Source organism: Mastigoproctus giganteus, chromosome 5 (assembly GCF_048544385.1).
Source record: "Mastigoproctus giganteus isolate SK-2022 chromosome 5, ASM4854438v1, whole genome shotgun sequence".
Classification (NCBI taxonomy): Eukaryota; Metazoa; Arthropoda; class Arachnida; order Uropygi; family Thelyphonidae; genus Mastigoproctus; species Mastigoproctus giganteus.
Window position 1 is genome coordinate 82,461,851 of NC_143579.1, and position 23,353 is coordinate 82,485,203.

Below are 23,353 nucleotides of genomic sequence, written 5' to 3' on the forward strand. Positions count from 1 at the left end.
GAATTTTCAACAGAAGAATTGGAAAAAGTTTTTTTTGGGGATTGGCATGGCCTGTGAGGCGATTTTGAATGGAGATCTGGATGTTGAACATAGCATCAAGATACGGAAAATTTTACAAGGTGGGATTCAATGCTACAAAGACTTGTACACCGAGAAAAAGAAGAGACAATCTCAGACTTTTTTTATTGAAATACATAAATAAACAATAAATCTTTTTTCTCATCCCTCATGATATTTCCTTTTCATTAATACAATTTTTGTAATATTTTTAAATTCAAATTCTTTTAATTGGCTATCAAGTGCAAATTGTTTATAAATTTATTATAATTTGTTTATAGACTATTTCTCTGGTACGCATTCAATTAAAACATTATAATTATACCTCAATCAGCACGGTTTCACATAACATGGAACAGTTTTGGTACCAATTATCAGTGTTATGCGGGGTATTGCTGTACTGTATATATATAAAATAGCATTGTATATATATAATTGCAATAATTATTATTATTATTGCAATAAAGATTTCTATAAAATAACATAAATTTCAATGCTATTGAAATTTATTCAATAGCATTGAATAAATTTGGGCCTCCATAAAGTGTGGACGGCCAAATGTTGCACATGGAAGACTGCTATACAAATTGGAGCAGTATGACATTAAGGGCAAGTTGCTGTTATGGATAAAGGGATGATTGAGTAGGAGAAGACAGAGTGCTGTTTAATGGACACTGCTCTTCGTAGACTAATGTTATTAGTGGATTCCCCCAGGGTTCATTGTTGGGCCCATTGTTATTTTCTATATTTATCAGTGATATTGATGAAGGTATATCGGGTTTAATGTCTAAGTTTGCAGACAATACAAAGGTTGGCAGGGTTGTTAATGACAGCAATGATAGTATGCTACTGCAACAGGATCTAGAAAAGTTGGGCAGGTGGACTTGAGAGGTGGCAACTGAAATTTAACATTGACAAATGCAAAGTACTGCATATGGGTAGCAGTAACTTCAGGTAATGTACTACCTGTGTGGTACTGCACTCAGGGTAGTGGAGAATGAAAAAGACCTGGGGATAATTGTGCAGTCAGATATAAAGTTTTTTGAACAGTGTAGACAGGCTGCTAGAGCAGCTCATGGGGTCTTGTCAATGATATACAGGGATTTTGAATTTTGCTTGCAGGGATAAGGAGGTGATTGTCTTCTTGTATAGGGCAATGGTCGGGCCACATGTAGAGTACGGCATACAGATCTGGAGGCCTAATTTTAAGAAGAATGTAGAGCTACTGGAATGAGTACAGAGAAGGACAATGAGATTGTTGAGGGTATCAAAGGGTTGCTGTTACCGAGAAAGGCTTAAGTTCTGCAAATTGCTGCAGCATCTGGAGACCAGGTACCTGTGAGGTAATCTGATCAACGTCTATAATGCTTTGAATGGTTTGAGCACGTTCAATGCTGATTGGTTTCTTCCTCTTGGTCAGAGTGCACACCTGAGGGGGGGGCATAAATTCAGATTGAGGAAAGTCAGTTGTAGAATAGATGTGTGGAAATATTCCTTTAGTCTGCTGTTGGTTGATTGCCTGAACAAACTTCCATCTGTCCTTGTGGAAGTTGATAGGTTAATTAAATTCAAAGAAGAACTGGACAAACCTTTTGAGCAAATGGATGGGTGTAATGCTAATCACACCACTTTAGAGCTGTAGCTTATTTCAAGTGGAGGGAGTAGGACTTTTCACTGTGAGTTATTCTGGTTTTTGGCACCCCACATAACATACAAATTGGCCCATTAACACACTTCTATACACACAATACACAACTGTGCAATATGGTCTGAGTCCTTGTGCCTAACACACAACAGCAGCTGTACTGAGACATGGCAAGAGTAATGATTTTGTTTTTTCATTGTTGTATTGCTATTTTTGATACAGATTTCACACAATTGATCATGTGATGCAACTTATGTCAGTTCATATCAGCTTTCATTAATCATGATTGACAACACAGAAATCCCATTCTAGTTGCACATTGAAAATAAACATAATACACTTTTCTGAAAAATCAATGCTCCTGTTAATTTTAATGCAAAAGAAAGGCTTGGGTAACTTTTTGAACATTTTTGAAACACCAAAATGATGCACTAATGTCAGGTAAAAACACTTTAAAAAACAAGAGCCAAACACTCTTTGAGAATGACGGTTCAGAATACTATGTTTACTGATAGTAGTATAACCAGTAGTCTCACTGTCATCCTTTGTTAGAATGGGAGAAATAGCAATGACACACTTTGCCAAGAATTACTTTTTGTTAATATGTTTTAAAAGTTTTTATTAAAACTTTTGTTAATATGTTATAATATCAAAGCAACAAAAACATGCCAAATTCTGTTCGGCATTTTATTGTTGTTGGTTGTAACAAAGTAAGGGTCTGGTTTTCTGAGTTTACTAGATGAGCTCACTTAGTCATTTGTTTTCCATTTTCCTGCTTTCTTCGTACCTATCTTATCTTAATGAAGCTGTTATGTCTGGTGATTTTAGAAAAATGTGGATCAGTTAATAACATTTTTATTTTGCATTTAACCCATTAGCAGTTGTAGGAAAATAGGAAATTCCTCTGTGCATTCAAATTTATGATTCTTCAATGTCTCATGATTGCTTCCATATGAAATAGAAGTTCATGTACATCCATCACCAGGACTCTGTAATGAACTGGTATTCAATAATTTTCCAATTTCATATTTAAATTATTATATTAAAATAGGTACTATCCTTCATGACTGCAGTGTATCCATCTGTGGATGGGTACATCTTCCATTAGGATAATATTATTATTATTATTAGCTATGTGGTGCAAGGAAGCCTGAGGCTTATGCTGCACCAGCCAAAAAAAAAATTCCCGAGTTACCCTGAGAGAGAGAGAGAGAGAGAGAGAGTGAGAGAGTCAAAAGGGAATCACCAAGAAAGAGAAGAATGATGATATCCAGCTCAGGACCCTGGGTGTGCCAAGCCCATACTCACCAGATGTGAGCCCCTGGAGTTGGACTACCATGATTGGACTGTTTCCATAAACATGGGAGGGAATTCATCTTACTACTGTAGCCTTCTGAATTACCAGATCTCAGTATATTTGAGCACCTGTGGGATGAGGCTCTTCATAGTAGAGATTCACAACCATCCAATTTTGTGACAATTGCAAGAAGTTGAAATTGAAGTGGATCAGTATTCTTTTGGCGTGCTTGATATCACATTGAGTCCATGACACAATGAATCCAGCCATTCTCTAGGCTAAAGGACTTGCTATTAAGTAGGTGTACCTAATAAAGTGACCACCCAGTATATATGAACAAAGATGGGGGGGAAGCTTATTATTATTATATATATATATATATTTTTTTATATTGAACTTATCTTTAAGAATTAAATTTTAGATAAATTTTACCCTCAGAAAAATGAAATTAACACTTTACTGATTTTTCATTTACAGATGCTTCCAAAAATGCATTATCCAAAAATGATAATTGGTATTCAATTTTTCCTGTTGAAAATGAGGAACTGGTATATGGATTATGGGAAGATGATATTATTTGGGATGCACAGGTAAGAATTTAAATACTTTTATTTTAAATTGCCTCTTATCAGATATTCCATGTTGTCAATCCTGGAGCTGACCGGGCTAGCCGGGTGGGTAAAGTGCCTGCCTAGCAACCCAAAGGTCGCGGGTTCGAATCCCGCCTTGGGCTTGGATCAAAGTACTGCAAAAAAAAAAACCTTGGGAGGTGCACTATGGCCACAGAAGCCGATGCGCCAACAATTACATCAGATCAGATCAGGTCAATCCTGGAGACATCCATATAATAGAGTCAGCAGTTCTGTGATTATTGGAAGTATTTCTGAAGCCTTTGTTTTTTTTTTCTCCATTGTTGTTGATCTCCAAAATTAGGAAATCTGTCTTAAGTGCAAAAGTTTAATTTTCAGAACAAAAGCAATTACTGATTTCAGATTTGAGCAATATGAAGAATAACTGGCCACTGATATTCTGGTCTTAGTCAGAAATTTTGCATTCAGAGACCGTCTTCAGAAGATGGCTGTAAATATCAAGAGTAGGTTGGATTTGTTTGGTTTTTTTTGTCTTTTGTGTGATTGTGCACGGGTAAATTTGTTATGCTTGGTCAGTCTATCAGTCAGCATTTCCACAGAGAAGTTGTTATACCAGGTCTGGGAAGATGTGCTACAAACATTATGAAAATGGCATATTGAGATTGGTTACTGTTTCACAACAATGCTCCTAGAGTCTGAACACGCGACAGTTACTGGCCAAGAACAACATTCTTGTTGTTCCTCATCTTCCGTATTCTTCAAAAGATTGACCAGTCTTTCAGTTAGCATTCTGAATCTTGAAGAAACAGATATCTGCAGGAAATTCATTTTAATGAAAATTTGCTAATGAAATATGTCAGTCTCATGGTGTGAAATTTTTGAACAATATAATAGATAAATATTGTTCAAAAATAAATGAAATAAAAATAAATTAAAAAAATAAAATACAAAGAATTTATCTACCATATCCCCATCTCATTAAAACTATAAAGCATTGGTGATGAAGAAACTGAAGGGACATATCATTTTATTAATTCCTAAACTCCACTAAGGTCTGGGTTGGGCAACTGTGGTCCTGTGCTAATTACCTTGGGCACAGGCACTTCCCCTTGACATGGGCACCTGTATGTAGTGAGGGGACCCCCCCCTCCAGTGATGCTGCTGGTCCTCCAGATTAGCATCATTGGGATCCAATGCCCACAATCTAGGTTCTAGGCTAACATCAATGGAATTCAGTGTTTGCCGTGTGCTGTGACCTGTGGAAATTCGTCAAGGGAGGTCCTGGTGATTGAAGGGCCCAGCTTCAACATGCCACTTTGGCCCCCTGCTTCGACAAGATGGGTGGTCCAGGATGCCCCAGCTAGTGGGTTCTCCTACAAGGGTCAACCCTGTCAATGCCATGCCCCTACTCTCATGGTTCAAGGGACAGGATTCAGACTGGCGGTAGTGTGGGTATGTTGTCTAGGTAGCCCTAGCATCCGACTCCCGAGCGTATTTATTGCTTGCCGGATAGTGGACGTCCCTTTGGGCTCTGTGGTGGGTGGGGAGCCCAGGCACGGAGACAAAACAAAAAAAAAAAAAACTCATGAAACCTGATAAACTTAATTCTTTGGGGGGGGGGTCCCAACCCGGCCTCTGTCTGCAAATAGACGGAGAGACAGATAGTGCTATTGCTGCAAAGCGACAGCGAACTTGAAGCATCATCGGGGATGATGCTTCAGTTCATCATCAGTGGAGCATGTGCGCAAATCAGAACTGTTTACAACGGAAGATAACAAAGATTATTACTGATGCCGTAAATGTGGCTTCTCAGCTCCATTCCATCATGGAATAACTTGACCTCGACCTTCTCCAGGAACCCTACTGCATGTGCAGTAGAGTCCCTGGTATCCACTTACATACCGGAAGATACAGACTACAAGACAGCTATGCCTTGCAGTTATCATAATCTGCAACCCAGACCTAGTTGTGACCAGACTCAATTCCTTATGTACCTCCCAACTGGCTTCTTTGGCTGCATCTCAGTCCTTACATCCTACTTTCAGTTCGGCACTGATATCCACCCACATATTGCCACCCTGGAACGGGCTCTTGACCTGCTTGAAGATTCACATGTTATCATTGCAGCCAACTCAAATGCACACTCTACTAGTTGGTACAATGCTACCACTGATGCTAGAGGTGATTTACTTGATGAATTTATTGCTGCCTGCAGATTGGAGATCGCTAATCTACCAGGTCAACCTACCACCTAAGGAACCAGGGAATCCAACTTGACTGTTACCCTTATAATGCCTTCCCTCAGCAGTTGTCTCCAACAATGGCAGGTGCACGAATATGCAACCACCAATGGTCACCGCCTTATCACATACTGTATTACTGATCAAGTTACCTCTCGCCAAATCTATATGCATGATACTTCCAGGTTCTCTATAAGATCGGCTAAATGGGACATTTTTGATGAGATCATCTGGGAAGCCACCTGCAGGCCCTCTGCCCTCAATAGGTATCACCCTATGAATATTACCCAGAAAACAGATTTTGTTCAATCATTGCCCCTCATTTTTCATTGTTCAATGAATGTCTCACAAGCATCATTCAAGAAATTGTTCTAAAAGTCCAAGGTCCATCCCCTAGTGGTTGCAGGATCTTACTAACTTACAAAATGATCTCAAGCATGCACATAGAGCATACCAGCATAAACACAGAACTGAGCCTTCCCACTTGCTGATCAATACAAAGAAAGATTCAGAGTCCTTCGCAGAGAATATTACAATAGGATTTACCATTCCAAACAAAACTCATGGTGCACACTGGTAGAGGCAGAAGGGAAGAGAAACCCTTGGGGCCTGGTGCATAAACTTGTCGGAACAAAATCAGGTCTACAGACATCATCAATTCCATACGCAATAATGGCTCTCCTGAGACAACAAATTGGCTGGACACAATGAACAAAATTCTGGATGATTTGATTTACCAAGATGGTGCTGCTCCTCTAAACACAGACTTCTATAATGAAGTCACTATTGACAACCAAAACTTTCAACCCCTGCTCCTCTAAACACAGACTTCTATAATCAAGTCACTATTGACAACCAAAACTTCCAACCTACCGCTATTGAAGATCCTTTTACGGAAGAGGAAGTGGCCATGGCCATAAACAAGATCAAGAATGGCAAGGCTCCTGGTCTGGACCTCATTGAGGAGGAATCTGTCAAATGTCTTTGGACCATCGCTCCTGCTATCCTCATTCAGCTTTTCAACACCTGCCTGAAAGATGGCATATTACATCATGCTGGAAGCTTTCAAAGCTGAGACTACTACCAAAGGATCCCACTGGCAGGACATCAGCCTATCATGCAATAGCACTTTTACCAATACTGGATAAAGTGTTTGAGAGACTCCTGCTATTTCGCCTCCAGCCTGCATATGAAGCTAAAGGTATTGCAGTCCCCTCCAGTTCGGGTTCAGGCTGAGTTGTTCCACAATTGATGCTCTGACCACAATTCTGAAACTTGCAAAAGATTCTGAGGCCACCTGTGTCTTTGCAATTTTTATAGATTTTAAGGGCGCTTTTGACACTGTTTGGTGGCCAGTCATCCTACAGAGGGTCAGGGCCACTGATTGCTCTCAGAATCTGTACAACCTCAAGACCTACTTCTCTAACCGACGTCTCACCCTCAAAACACAGTTCCATTCCATCACCCGACAACTTACCAGAGGCTGTCCTCAAGGCTCCATCCTTGCTCCAGCAGTGTGGAATGTGATCCTGGATGACTGGCTCCTGAGGATATATCCCAACATCACACAAAACTTCTTATGCCGATGACCTTGTCATCCTTGTTGAAGGATGTGTGAGAGCTGCAATAGAAACTAGGGAATAGAAACAATAGAAACTAGAGAACAACAAACTTTAAATCTCTACTGAAAAGAGCAGAACCCTTCTACTGAAAGAAAAGTTGGATATGAGGAGGCCTCCGACCATCTGTTATAAAGGGCAATCACTCAAAAACCAACACACTGTCAAATATCTGGATGACCGAGGAACTTTCGTTCCCCACCTATGTTCCATCAAAGAGAAAATTAAAGCCTATATTACCATGGTGGCACGCTTCACCCGCAAAGACTGGGGCCTCAAAGGCCGCGTTTTACATCTTCTTTATACAGCTGTATTTATTCCCATTGTCACATATGGCGCCGCAATGTGGTATAATAGGATGACGATAGTAATAATGCAATGTCTGATCCTTCAGGTCCAGCAGCTTATGATGCTGCAAATGACTCCTGCGTGTCGGACCACATCATCGGCTGCACTACAAGTTCTTACTGGATGCCTACCTCTAAATTTCCATGTCATATACTTCGGCCTCTCTCATGCCATCAAGAAGAATAAAGAGGTTGAAATACTCACCATTAAAACGCGTACAGACACCAACATCAAACATGAGATGACCCGTGTGTGGACTGAACTGGTTTCCCTATGGCAGACACGATGGAATAGCTCATCAACAGGTGAAATTACTAAATTCTTTATTCCGGATGTCACCTTCCTCAACAAATGACTTTGCAACTGGTTCTATCCTAATGACTGCACTTGGATCATTTAAAAGGCGTCTTCTTGACTTTGGTCTGGCTGACAGATACGTTTTGCATCTGTGGAGAGCCAGAGGACTGGGACCACGTGATGCACTCCTGTCTGATCTATCTTGACCTCCTCAACCAGCTTCTTCTGGCCCGCAGTGCACCAAAATCCATCCAGAGGCTAGGGTATTGGAATCAGAAGAAGCCTACAAAGCATTCTTAACCTAAGCCACCACGGTCTTCAACAGATGCCGCTATCACTCACAACCACCAACTGGCACACCTATGACTACCGCAGCTCATTCTGTCAACTAGCTTCCCCACTGCCCAGCCACACCAGAAATTAAATGACTTGTCAGCCATAAGGATATACCAATCTCAGTAACGATTCTGTGCTCCACAGGATACACCATTGCAATCACATCACCAAGTCTGTTATGTGGTCACTCGGGAGCTGTCTCTAATTTTTCCCTGTCCATCCACAGTAACTTCATTTTCTCCTACAATGCTCCAACATGTTCTCTGCTGCTCCTAGAAGACTTCACCGGGTGATTCTAAACTTCTCTTGACAAAGCTTCCGCCAGTGATTCCTGCCGATGCCAACACTTCTCTCTGCAGGGGATAGACCAAGGGGATTCCTGCCTTCACTTCTCCTTGAAGTTTCTTTGCTGATGCTGCCTCTCCATCTGTGTGGGATTAGATTCTTTCAGACATTTTTGCTGGCCTGGGACATTCTCCAGGCGGGATTTTAACCACCCTTGATGAGTACTCATCGAAGGGATTCGGTTGATTCTCATCAAGTATTTTTTCTAATCTGTTAATAATGACCCTTGTGAACAACTTGTAGATGTGGGATAACAAGCTAATTGGTCTATAATTTCCAATTTCTGATTTATCTCCTTTCTTATGCAGCAAAACTATGATTGCATTACAACAGATACAAGTTGATCTTAATAGTACCACAAGGTTAGGGAGGCAAAGGCTGCATATGAGAAAGCATTGTCTAAGAGAACAAAGGATGGGGACAAGTAATTTTTCATATATGTGAATTCAATGAGGAAGAAAGCTAAGCAGATCGGACCCTTGTGCACTGGGTGTGGGAAATTCTTAGATAACCTAGCTGATGTTTCAGGTGAATTGAATAGGTATGTTGCATCCATCTTTACTGATGAAAGACCCTCATGCTGAGAAGGGGCTGTGAAAGTAATGCTGGTAATGCTGAGCCATATGAAATTAGCGATTTTTTTTTTTTATTTACAGACGATTGTTTATTATAAAAACTTCTGAGCATAAAGACATGTAAGGCATTGATAGAAATACCTGGTAGTTTTGAGGGAGACTGCCAGGGCATATATTGAACTATTGAGGTTAATTATGAGGGCATCTTTGGATTGGAAAAGTGCCAGTGTATCGCCAATACATAAAAGCTTTACATAATACATAAGAGTGAAGTTAGTTATTACTGACCATTTAGTCTGACTTCAGTGGTAGGAAAAATCTTAGAAGCAATGATTAAGAGTGCAATCCAGGAATATTTAGATAGATATGACATTCTGAAGGACACACAGCATGGATTTGTTAAGGGAAAAGCGTGTTTAACTATTTTGACGAGTTACTCGTGAGCTGGATGAAAGGAACAATTTTGACATAGGTTTTTTCATTTTAGCAAATCATTTGATTTGGTCTCTCACGAGAATTTACTGTATAAGCTTGAATAGGTTGGGACTACTGGTAAGTTTCTAAGATGGATTGCTGGGTGACTGCAGAGCAGAAGGCAGAGGGTTGTAATTAATGGATATTCTTCAGATTTGTGTAATGTCAGAAGTGGGGGGGGTCCTTCAGGAATCCTTACTTGGACCATTGTTGTTTCTTCTTTTCATAAATTACATTGATGAAGGGATAGAAGGCATGATATCAAAATTTACAGCTGACATGAAGATTGGTTGAGTCGTTAATGATCAGTGCCAAGCAGTTCCCCTTGGCACTGATCATTAACGGAGGGGAACAGGTATCCTGTGTGTTATCAGACACTCAGCCTAAAACACTGATGGATCCAATATCTCTCTATTACAGAAGATTTAGGAGAAGTCCAGTTGGCCTGCCTCCCTAAAATCCACTCATCCACACCTTCTCGATGGTAAGCCCTGTTATGTCACTTAGGTGGCAATGAACGTGTAGAATGGTTCTCTTCAAGGCACCTGGTCAGCGTGAAGAGGAAAAGACCAAACCCTCCAGCATATGAGAGCACAACAATAAAAATGGCCCTCAGTCCCCAGCAGTTTTCACTTCACTCTCCCTCTTACGGCAGCGAGAGGATCAGAGTGGAAGCAGAGAGTGCTAAGAATCTCTGGGTACAACCAGGCTGCCATGGACAGAAACTGAACTTGGCCTGTTATAACGTATGATCACTCATCGGTGAAGACAGGATATTAGAACTGGAAAAGGAATTAGAAAATGTGAATTGGAATATCATCGGTTTGGCTGCAACAAGAAGAAGAAATGAATCACTTATAAGTTTATCAAGTGGAAATCTGCTGAACACCAATGGAAATAGTGAAAGGAGTAAAGGTGGAGTTGGGTTTCTGGTCCATAAAGATTTTAAAAATAACATTTTGGAATTCAAAAGTACATCGCCAAGGGTGTCAAGACTAATACTCAAGATTTCTAAGAGGTACAAGCTAAAGATTATAATGATTTATGCACCAACATCGAGCCATGATGATGAAGAGGTTGAAGAAATGTACACAGAAATTGAGAGTCTTTTAGATGAGCAGAAAACCCACTACACTATTATTATGGGAGACTTCAATGCTAAGGTTGGAAAAAGGCAAAACAGCGCAGAAAGAGGAACTATAGGAAATTTTGGAATTGGTGAAAGAAATAAAAGAGGTGAAAGACTTGTGGAATTTGCAGAATCTCAAAGACTGTCAGTAATGAACACTTTTTTCAAGAAAAGGGTGAACAGAAAGTGGACACGGAAGAGTCCAAATGGATTAACAACTAATGAAATCGACTTCATCCTCACTAACAGAAGATATATTGTGAATGATGTTACCGTCCTGAATAAGGTAAATGTTGGAAGTGATCACAGAATGGTAAGATGTACACTTGATATAAATGTAGGAAAGGAAAAAACTGACTCGAGTAAATAATACAAAGGTCTTTGATATAACAGAGGAGGAGAAAAGCAGTATGTACTGGAACTTAAGAACAAGTTTGAGCTTCTGCAGACTGCTCAGGACCAAGATATCGACGAGGAATATTACAACTTTCTGAAAGTGATAAAGCCCAAGAAACCTATAGGGAAACAGAAATCCAAAGAAGAAAAAATTAGTCAAGAAACACTTGTCATGATGAACCGAAGACAACAAATGAAGAGCAAGTAAAACACTGACAGGGAGAAAATTGAGTATACTGAGTTATGCAAAGCCATTAGAAAGAGACTCAGAGAGGATACAAGAAAAGTAGAACAAGCATTAAGGGAAAACAAAGGATTTAAATCAGCAGCCATGAGTAGTAAGACAAATACAGAAAGACAAATGATACTGAAACTGAAGAATAGCAATGGGGTACTTATAAACAGCAGAGAAGGCATAATTCAAATACCAGAAGACTACTATAGAGAATTATACAAGGAGTGAGGGAATGATACCAGCAGTGGGGAAGATGGATTGCAAAGTAGCAACACATACGACATACCTGATATTCTTCCTGATGAGGTAGAACATTCATTGAAGAAAATGAAGAATCGGAAAGCCCCGGGGGAAGATGAAGTTACTGTAGAGTTGTTAAAATTGGGAGGAAGAGACATAACACAAAAACTGGCAAGGCTCTTCACAGAGTTCATTAGAAAAGGTGTGACGCCTAAGCAGTGGAATAATGCAGTCATAGTTTTGCTGCATAAGAATGGAGATAAGTCAGAAATTGGAAATTATAGACCAATTAGCTTGTTATCCCACATCTACAAGTTGTTCACAAGGGTCATTACTAACAGAGTAGAAAGAATACTTGATGAGAATCAACCGAAAGAGCAAGCTGGCTTTAGGACAGGATTCTCAACTATGGATCACCTTCACATAATATCACAGCTAATGGAGAAAGCAAATGAATATAAAACACCATTATGCCTGGCATTTGTGGATTATGAAAAGGCATTTGACTCCATACAGCATAAGGCAATGTTTCGGGCACTGGAAAGACAAGGCATAGATACCCCATATATTATGATTTTGAAGAAAATATATGAGAGTGCTACCTCCTTTATTAGACTAGACAAAGACAGTAGGCAATTTAAAATCGAGAAAGGAGTTCGACAAGGAGACACAATATCTCCGAAGCTGTTTACTGCTGCCCTTGAGGAAGCTTTCAGAAGATTAGACTGGTCGCAGAAAGGAGTCAATGTGAACGGAGAGTACCTAAACCATTTACGATTTGCAGATGACATTGTGGTCATAAGCCACGATCCCAAAGAATTACAGGAAAATCTTAATCAGTTATGCACAGTTAGTAAGGATTATGGTCTAAAGATGAATATGGCTAAAACAAAAGTAATGATGAACAAGTATGCCACGGAAAGGGAAATAATGATTGAAGGAGCAGTAATTGAAAAGGTGGAGTCATATACTTATCTGGGACAAGTTATTAGCTGTAATAATGATAAATGGCTGGAAGTCAAGAGAAGAATAAATTTTGGATGGATAGCATTCAGGAAATATAGTCACATACTGAAGAGCAATATCCCAGTTTGTCTGAAACGTAAAATAATGAATCAATGTATACTCCCCACCATGACTTATGGAAGTGAAACTTGGGCACTCACCAAAAGAATGGAAGAAAAGCTGAGAACTACACAGCGAAGAATGGAACAAATTATATTGGGAATCAGACTGTTAGATAAGAAGAGAAACACATGGATTAGGCAGCAAACTCAAGTAAAGGACATTCTTATCAAAACTAAAGAACTAAAATGGTCTTGGGTAGGACATATAGCTCGAAGGTATGATGACAGATGGACTAAGAAAATAACAGAATGGTACCCAAGAGGAGCTAGAAGAAAACCTGGAAGACAAAGGCAGAGGTGGATAGATGAAATTCATGAGTTTTTGGGTAGTAAATGGATGGCCAGTGCTCAAAACAGAAGGAACTGGAAAGTTGCTGGAGAGGCCTTCATCCTGCAGTAGATTGAAAATGGCTGATGATGATGATGATGATGCCAAGCAGCACTCCTTCAGGATGACTTGAATAGGCTTCGAGAATGGGCTGGAAAGTGTAAGCTGAGTTTTAATGTAGCTAAATGCATGGTCTTACATTTGGGGAAGAGCAACCTAGAAATAAATAAAACATACGCTTGTTTAAGTTGAATTAAAAATGGTTGAGGAAGAAAGGGTTCTGGCAGTTATGGTACGGGCAGACGTGAAGTTTTCTGAACAGTATGAACAGGCAGCCAAAACATTATCCTATAGAAATGGGGAGGTCATAATCCCACTGTATAAGGAAATTGTAAGACCACATTTGGAATACTATGTTCAAGTATGGAGACCTCATCTGAAAAAAGACTGAGTTTCTTGAAAGGGCCCAAAGACGAACATCTCAAATGGTGAGGTTGGCAAAAGGATGACTTTACGAAGAAAGACTCTCATTATGTGGGCGACAGAGCGTGGCGCATTATAGCCTTAGATGCTTATGCGCCATAAAACTTTAAAACAAACAAACAAACAAACAAGCTACAGAGCTTGGCAACTAGGCACCTCAGAGGTGTCCTCATTGAGGTTTATAAGGCACTGAGAGGAATTAAAATGAATGAAAGCGGAATTTTCACTGTTATAAAGAATTCCAGAACTAGGGACCATAAATTCAAATTACCGGGGTTGAGGTTAGGACTAGATTGTAGGAGGGTTTCTTTTAGCTAGTGAGTAGTTGATTGCTAGAATAAGTTGCCTTTTCCGGTAGTTGAGGCTGACAGTTTGACTAAATTCAAAGGTCAACTGGATAGTTACCTGTATGAAGAGGGAAGCATAAAATTGTATATTCTTATGTACCTTTTTTAATTTTTGGTAGTCCATCAAAAGCTTGTGGCTTCCGTGCACTATATGGCAAATACTATTACAATTACTATCAGCACGTACAATAGAAAATGAGCCTTCACTGTGTATGTGCAACTGGCTAAGGTTAATGAAAACATCAGAAAGGAATAGCATTTTTTATGTTGAAATTTTTATTACAATGCTGAGTGATGTTATTTTGTGGAATGTTTAATATTGTGATGTGTCTCTTACTCTGCCTTTATTCTGTAGTGACTGATGATCTCTTACAATTGAAAGTCAGTAGGTTATGAGTCAGGCATTTTTTAGCTTTATTATCTATTGAATTATTAGCATGTTTTACACCTTTTTATACCTAGGTTATACAAAATCACAAGATCTAACTGGGCAGGTGCAATATTTGAACTGCCCAGTGTATTGTATGAGGCAAACAAGTATAAAGGCTTCTTTTGGTGAATATATGACAAAGTAATTTTTGATTGGAGTTATGATCTTATTTCATCACAGTAGCAAGGACTACTAGCATGTTGTAGCAATAATTGTCTCTCTCTCTATCTCTCTCTCTCTCTCTCTCTCTCTCTCAGTTTCACTGCCTCCTATATACATGCTAAACATGTTATGTTTTTGGCTTTAGCTTGGTGTTTTTGGAAATTTATATTTCATTTGATCTCAGGAAAGTTGAAGTATAAGTGTTATTCCTGTTCACCATAATATAATTTTCATTGAAATATTTTTTTAGGCAATGCCAAGAATACCAAAACCCAAAGTGCTCACTCTTGATCCAAATGATGAGAACATCCTTATTGGCATTCCCGATGATCCAGATCCGAATGACCAGATTAATGCCGAACCTATCAAAGAGAAGAAGGTAACAATTTTTGTTGAAGAACATAGTAATATTAAATGCTAGAAGAGCATGTAACAAGTACTAGGTAGTATACACTATATGACAAAGTTTTTTGGATATATACAGAGAGGTAGCCTTCGATAAAAGGCTTTTAATGAAGAATACATAGTAGGGTCACCTTCGACTGTCAGACAGTCTTGTTCCTCTTGCTCATGCTCTCTACCAACTTCTGTTAGGTGTTAGCAAGAATTTGCCTCCATTTCTCCTGCAAATCAGAAACCAGTTTGGAAGAAGGTCATTTTGGCCACAGCTTAATCCAGCTGTTTAATTCATCCAACAGATATTCATTGGATTTCGGTTTTGAACTGGCGAGTCTGACTGTTGAAATTATTGTCCACAAACCAGTTTTGTATGACTTGCTTTTTAACATGGAGTGTTGTTGTGCTGTTATTGCTACCTACGCTTAATTTTTGCTTTCGCAGTGAGTCAGTTTGGTGGGATATAAGCACTGCGAAAGCAAAATTAAGAGTAGGAGTGTGTTATAGGCCTAATGACTCGAATGAGTACAATGAACAATTATACAGAGAAATAGAGTGGGCCAGTAAATCAGAATGTCTTATTATGGGGGATTTTAACTTCCCAGATATTGACTGGAACTTGTGGGTTGGTCACTCACACACTAGTTAGACTTTTGTGGATTTATTGGATGATTGCTTTCTGCAGTATCATGTTCGAGAGGCGACCAGAGAGAGTAATACTCTTGATCTGGTTATCAGCAGTGATCATTCGTGTATTAAGAATTTGCAGATAAAGGAACCACTAGGTGGCAGTGATCACAGTGTACCGATGTGGGATTTACTTAAAAATTTAATTACCATCAGGGGTAAAGGAAAGGGTTTTTGCTTCCATAAAGGTGAGTACAGTGGTCTCAGAAAGTTTTTAAATTCTATACAGTGGGATAAACTGACGATGTTACCAACAGTAAATTCTAAGTGGGAAGCATTCAAGGAATTAATCGTGGATGCTATTAAAAGTTTCATACCAATTAAGAAATATTGTTCAAGGTTTAGGCCTAAATGGTTATCTAATGAACTAATGAGACTCGTAACAGGGAAGAAAAATGCATGGGATGCATATGAATTATCAAGCGATTCAGAAGCCTATGGCAGATATAAGTTAATCTGTAATCAGGTGACAAAGGAGGTTCGGCAGGCGAAGGCAGATTACGAGAAATCCTTGGCAAAAGATGCTAAGAAAAACAGCAAGGATTTCTTTACTTATATAAACTCTAAAAGGAAGGGGATGAATCTGATTGGTCCACTTGGCATCGATGGTTCGACTGTTGATGATCCTGCTAAGATAGCAAACAAACTGAATGAGTATTTTGCATCTACATTCACACATGAGGAATTATTAAGGTTTGAAAATGGCAGAAGGTTATCAAATTGTAGCAGGATAGTTAATGATTTTGTAATAACTGAGAGCAGAGTGGAGGAGAAATTGTTGAAGTTAAACATAAGAAACATAAAGGTTAAACATAAGCACCTGAGGTGGATGGGATATATCCAGTTATATTAAAGGAGGCGGCAAAGCAACTAAGCAAACCCTTAGCCATAATTCTGAGAGCATCCTTGGACTCAGGGGAGGTTCCCACGGACTGGAGATGTGCAAATGTATCCCCAATTCACAAAAGGGGATCGAAGGGTGACACGAGTAATTACAGAGCAGTTAGTTTAACTTCTGTTCCGAATAAAATAATGGAGTCTATGGTTAAAGATGCATTGCAGGATCATCTAGACAAGACTGCAGCGATAGTTCGGACACAGCATGGGTTTGTTAAGGGAAAGTCTTGTCTGACAAATTTGATAGGATATTATGATGTGGTTACAAAGGAACTGGATGCAAAAAATAATTTTTATGTCATATATTTGGATTTCAGGAAAGCTTTTGACACTGTTGCGCATGAAAGACTATTGTACAAATTGGAGCATAATGGTATTAAGGGTAAGTTGCTACAATGGATAAAAGGATGGTTGAGTGGGAGAAGACAGAGAGTGGTAATCAGTGGGTGCTGCTCTTTGTGGACTAATGTTATTAGTGGAGTTCCACAGGGTTCGGTGTTGGGTCCACTGTTGTTTTGTATATTTATCAATTATATTGGTGAAGGTGAAGGTATATCAGGTTTAATGTCGAAGTTTGCAGATGATACAAAGGTTGGCAGGGTTGTTAATGACAGTAATCGCAGTGTGCTACTGCAACAGGATCTAGATAATTTGGGCAGATGGGCTAAGAAGTGGCATCTGAAGTTTAACCTTGACAAATGCAAAGTACTGCGTATGGGTAGAAGTAACCCCAGAGAAACGTACCAACTGTGTGGTACTACACTTATGGTAGTAGAAAATGAAAAAGACCTGGGAGTAATTGTGTAGGCAGATATGAAGTTTTCTGAGCAATGCAGACAGGCTGCCACGGCAGGTCATGGGGTTTTGTCAATGATATATAGGAATTTTGCTATCAGGGAAAAGGAGGTGATTATCCCTCTGTATAAGGCAATGGTCAAGCCACGCCTTGAGTACTGCTTACAGGTCTGGAGGCCTCATTTTAGGAAGGATGTAGATTTACTTGAGCATGTACAGAGAAGGGCAACAAGATTGGTGAGGGGAATGAAGGGATTCTCTTACCAAGAGAGGCTTAAGTTCTGCAAATTGCAGTGGCTGTAGACTAGGCACCTGTGTGGTGATCTGATTGAGGGGTATAAGGCCTTGAATGGGTTGAGCACGCTGAATTCTGATGGGATCCTTCCACTTTTTCAGATTACGAACCTAAGGGAGCATAAATTCAAATTAAGAAAAGACAGATGTAGAATAGATGTGCGGAAATTTGTCTTTAGCCATCGGGTGGTTAATTGCTGGAACAAACTTCCGTCTGTCGTTGTGGAAGTTGATAGGTTGAATAAACTTAATGAGGAACTGGACAGGCATTTGGAGGGAATGGTGTAATTTTTTTTTTTTTTTGGCTGATGCTGCATAAGCTCATACATATGCTTTCTTGCATCACATGCCACTACTACTACTACTCTGTGGAAATATCAGCATCGTTATCTAAAACATTCAAGTATGTCATGGGCCTTAATCAGTTAATTAAAATATTAAACTACCCTCAGTGCGTGGCTGTGTTAGGTGGGTCGGAAAACTGCTAGCTTGGGGGGATACAAGGACTTATAGATTAACAGTAGCCACAGGCAGAGGTGAAAGTGATTCTTGCACTGCTTCTATTGGAATGAGCAGCATCCTGGAAAACAAGATGCAGCGTATTTCTGAGACTGCTGGGAGTCACTGCGGTACAAGTAAACACATGGGTTGTGTTAGAATAGCTAAGAATAGGAATAGGTGCATGTATACTTGCGTGTACACCAATGCTAGGAGTTTGGTAAATAAATTTGTTGAATTTGAGGTATTGCTCAAAACATCAAAGGCAGATATTGTTGGGATATCAGAGATGTGGTGTCACACATATAAGGAATGCAGAACTGGAATTTGGGGAGTACAATGTGTACAGAAAGGATAGGAAGGGAGGAGGGGTTATGCTATTAGTTAAGAATTACGTAAAATCCAAAGAAGTGAAGCTAGTCGACATCACTGGACAGTGCAGTGTCGAGTCAGTTTGGTGTGACATAAGCATTGGGAGATCAAAATTGAGAGTAGAAGTGTGCTATTGGCCTAATGACTTTGATGAGTACAAGAAGAAACTGTACAGGGAAATAAGAGTGGGCCAGTAAATCAGAGAGTCTTATAATGGGGGATTTTAATTTCCCAGATATTGACTGGAATTTGTTAGTTGGTCATCACACACTAGCAGGGCTTTTGTGGATTTATTGGAAGATTGTTTTCCACATCAGCATGTTCGAGAGGCAACTAGTATGTAATACTAGTTGCCATTACATAGTATGACTATGTAATACTCTTGATCTAATTATTATTAGTGATTCTTCATGCATTAAGAATCTGCAGATAAAGGAACCACTAGGTGGCAGTGATCACAGTGTGCTGAAGTGGGATTTACTCAAAGAGGTAACTACCATCAGGTGTAAAGGAAAGAGTTTTTGCTTTCGTAAAGGCATGAGACAGTATTTAAATTCTATACAGTGAGATCAGCTGATGATGTTACCAACAGCAAATTCAAAATGGGAAGCATTCAAAGCACTTATCTTGGAAGCTACTAGGCTTTACATACCAACTAAGAAATATTGTTCAAGGTTTAGGTCTAAATGGATGTCAGATGAACTAATAAGACCTATGGCAGAGTAGAAAAATGCATGGGATACATATAAATTAATGGGTGACATGGAAGCCTATGATAGATATAAGCTAGTCTGTAACCAAGTCACAAAGGAGATTCGTCAGGCAAAGGCAGCTTATGAGAAATCCTTGGCAAAGGATGCAAAGAAAAACAGAAAAGAGTTCTTTACCTATGTAAACTCTAGAAGCAAAGGAATGAATCAGATTGGTCCACTGGATATTGATGGTTCAACATTTGAGGATCTTGCTCAAGTGGCTAATAAACTAAATGAGTATTTTGCATCTACGTTCACATATAAGTAGTTATTCAGGAAGGGGAATGCCAGAGGTGAAGTAAACTCTGGCAGTGAGCTAGATGATTTTGTAATAACTGAGAGGAAAGTGGAGGAGAAATTGTTGAGGATAAACATAAAAAAGGCATCTGGGGTGAATGGGATCTATCAATTTATATTAAGGGAGGCAGGAAAGGAAGTAAGCAAACCCTTAGCCATAATTATGAGAGCTTCTTTGGACTCAGGGGAGGTACCCATAGACTGGAGATGTGCAAATGTGACCCCAATTCACAAAGGAGGATCAAAGGCTGACACAAGTAATTATAGACCTGTGAGTTTTAACTTCTGTTCCAGGAAAATTAATGGTGGCACTGGTTAAAGAAACACTGCAGGATCATCTAGACAAGACTTCGGTTATAGTTCGGACGCAGCATAGTTTTGTTAAGGGAAAGTCTTGCCTGGCCAATTTGATTGCATACTATAATGCAGTCACAAAAGAACTGGATGCAGGGAATAACTTTGATATTATATATTTGGATCTTAGAAAGGCTTTTGATACTGTTGCACATGGAAGACTACTGCACAAATTGGAGCAGTGTGACATTGGAGGCAAATTGCTGCTATGGATAAAGGGATTGTTGAGGGGGAGAAGACAGAGAGTGGTAATCAATGGAGACTGCTCATCGTGGACTAATGTTATTAGTGGAGTTCCTTAGGGTTCAGTGTTGGGTACATTGTTGTTTTCTGTATTTATGAATGATATTGATGATGGTATATCAAGCTTAATGTCCAAGTTTGCAGACGATACAAAGGTTGCAGGGTTGTTAAGGACACTACTGACGCTATGCTGCTGGAACAGGATCTGGAAAGGTTGAACAAATAGGTTGAGAGGTGGCAAATGAAGTTTAACATTGACAAATTTAAAGTACTACATATGGGAAACAGTAACCCCAGAGCAATGTATGAACTCCGTGGTAGAGAATGAAAAGGACCTGGGGGTAATTGTGCAGGCAGATATGAAGTTTTCTGAGCAGTGCAGATGGGCTGCAAGAGTAGCTCATGGTGTATTGTCAATGATGTACAGGAATTTTTCTAGTAGGGATAAGGATGTGATTATTCCCATGTATAAGGCAATGGTCAGGCCACACCTTGAATATTGTATGCAGGTCTGGAGGCCTTATTTAAAGAAGAGTGTAGAGCTGCTGGAACGAGTACAGAGAAGGGCAGCAAGGTTAATGAATGAAACCAAGGGTTGCGCTTGTGAAGAAAGGCTTAAGTTTTGCAAATTACAGTGTCTGGAGACTAGACACCAGCGAGGTGATCTGTTAGAGGTGTATAAAGTCTTGAATGGTTTGCGTATGCTCAATGCCGATAGGATTCTTCCTCTTGCTCAGAATAATCACCTGAGAGGGCATAAATTTAAATTGAGGAAAGACAGATGTAAGATATATGTGCGGAAATTTGCCTTTAGCCAGCGGGTAGCTGGTTGGTGGAACAGACTTCTATCTCTTGTTTTGGAAGTTGAGCCTAAATAAATGTAAGGCTCATCTGGACAGGCATTTCGAACGAATGGAGGGGTGAAATGGGAGTGGGTTATTTTTTGGATGATGCTGCATAAGCTTGCTTTCTTGCATCATATGCCTCTACTAATGCTAAACTAGTTTTCACTTGAATGCATAGATGAAGAGTTTTTTTGACAAAGATTGATTTTGTTTTTGTTATTTTATTGATGTGAAATATAACAAAAATAATGTGTTTTATCCTTTCTTCTAGCAGTAGGTATCGTAGTAACTTTTATATTACATTGATTTTTTTTTAAAAAAAAAACTGGTAGATAACATTGATTCAGAAATCAAAATTTCTCTTGAGTGAATCAGTTTTTATGTAAGCAGAGATTCCAAATTTATTGGATAATACTAGTTCAGAAGATGATGATGGAGATGCAACTAGACAGTTTTACATTCTCAAGCAGGTATTACAAGTTTTGTTTGTTGGAATGTAAATCAACAAAAAAAAAAAAAAAAAAAAAAATAGCAGATCTGTTTAGAAGCATCTGCATCATGGTGCCCATCCCAATGTATTGGAAATTTGTTTTGTTACTTTGAGCCTGTTTCCCCTAGTTTTATTTTCTCGCCACACTTATTAATCCCTTTGTGGGGATTATCTTTAGCAGATATTGAAAGGTCTAAGATAACTATTTATATAATTTGAATAATATTAGTAAAATAATAAGATCAATATACCTCAATATAGTACAGCTCTGATTCATACTATATAATTTGAATAAACATTACAAAAGAATATACAATACATAAAAGAAAATACAGACTTAGCTTGTAGTTTAACTAGCCTAGGCACCATCTTAATTTCATCTTTTGCCCAAGTAGGTCAATCTTTTAGCTAAGTTTGCATTTTATTTTTACTTTATTTTATGTGTTGTGTCTTATTTTGTAAAATGTAAATAGTTATCTCAACTTAATATTTAATGTCCATTGAAGAGGATCCCCATAAATAGCTTAATACTAGTATTAGCCATATGGCACAAAAAAGCTCTAGGCTTTTGCTGAACCAGCCAAAAAAAATAAATAAATAATAAATAATAAAATAAAAATAAGCTACCTATGTAATTCTCTCCTCATGTAGGTACCTATCCAGCTGAAATTTTCCCTGAGCTGTCAGCCTCAACTCACATCAACTTATCTAGTAATTAACAACATATAAAAAAGAATAAGCGATTACCTCAATTTTTTCTGTAGAATGCTTCTAGTCAATGCTCTCTAAATGGAAACTAATAAGAAAAATGAATAAAATAAATTAATGAATTCTTTCACTCATTCAACTATGAATACTCCGACGCATCTCAGAACCGAAAGTCGAGGGCCCAACCTGATCCCACAACACATCAAACCAACCCAACGAAACTGAGTGCAAGAAGACTGCATCCATGCAGTGCTTCTATTTGTAAAAAGTTAAGCCTGAACTCATCAGATATGTCAACCATTTTGAAAAATTGGGAAAGAATTACTAGTGGTTTCTAAATAAAAAAAAAAAAAAAAAAAAAGCACATCATTGTGAAAAAATTGCATAAGGGTAAGAAAACTGATCTGGATTAGGCTCTTTTGAGTTGATTAAATTTGAAAAGAAATTGCATTCCTATTAGTGGTCCTCTGCCGAAATTACAAGCTGAAAAATTGGTGCAATAGCTTGGATATGTAGATTTTGTTTGTAATAAGTGGCTTGATGGATTTAAAAAAAAAGAAGAAAGAAATAATATTGTTTATGATAAAACAAGTGGTGAATCTGATAGTGTGAATGAAGAAGTGAGTAATGACTGTATTGAAAATGTGTGAACAGATATAAGAAAAGGTTTCTGTGAAAGTGACATTTTTAATGCTGTTGAAGCTGATACAGCATCAGTCAAAAAAAAAAAAAAAAAAAAAAATCCCATTTTACCTATCATCCTCTCCAGTAATTTGTCTAGTTCTCTCACTAATTCAAACTATCTACTTCCAAAACATTACATTTACTAATTAAAGTGGTCCCAGCCAACCTATGGCAACCCTGCTGCCAGTTGCACATAATTTAGCAGTACTCTGATATACTCCTTCTCCTGTTTGCCAACTTGATCCACAAATCAACCACCGTCGGCTGAAGGCAAACTTCTGCATATCTGTTTTGCAACCGTCCTTCCTCAATTTGAATTAAGCCACACCATGTGCATAGTC

The 23,353-nt window shown here is 38.8% G+C and overlaps 1 protein-coding gene across 1 annotated transcript in view; it reads left to right on the forward strand.

The window, feature by feature from the left end:
- LOC150085526 (transcription initiation factor TFIID subunit 1-like) overlaps positions 1-23,353 on the forward strand; it is a 700,666-nt gene that overhangs the window by 193,416 nt on the left and 483,897 nt on the right. Inside the window, 2 exon segments of the mRNA XM_090374589.1 lie at positions 3,477-3,589; positions 14,951-15,079. Coding sequence (XP_090230715.1) covers positions 3,477-3,589; positions 14,951-15,079 — 242 coding nt within the window.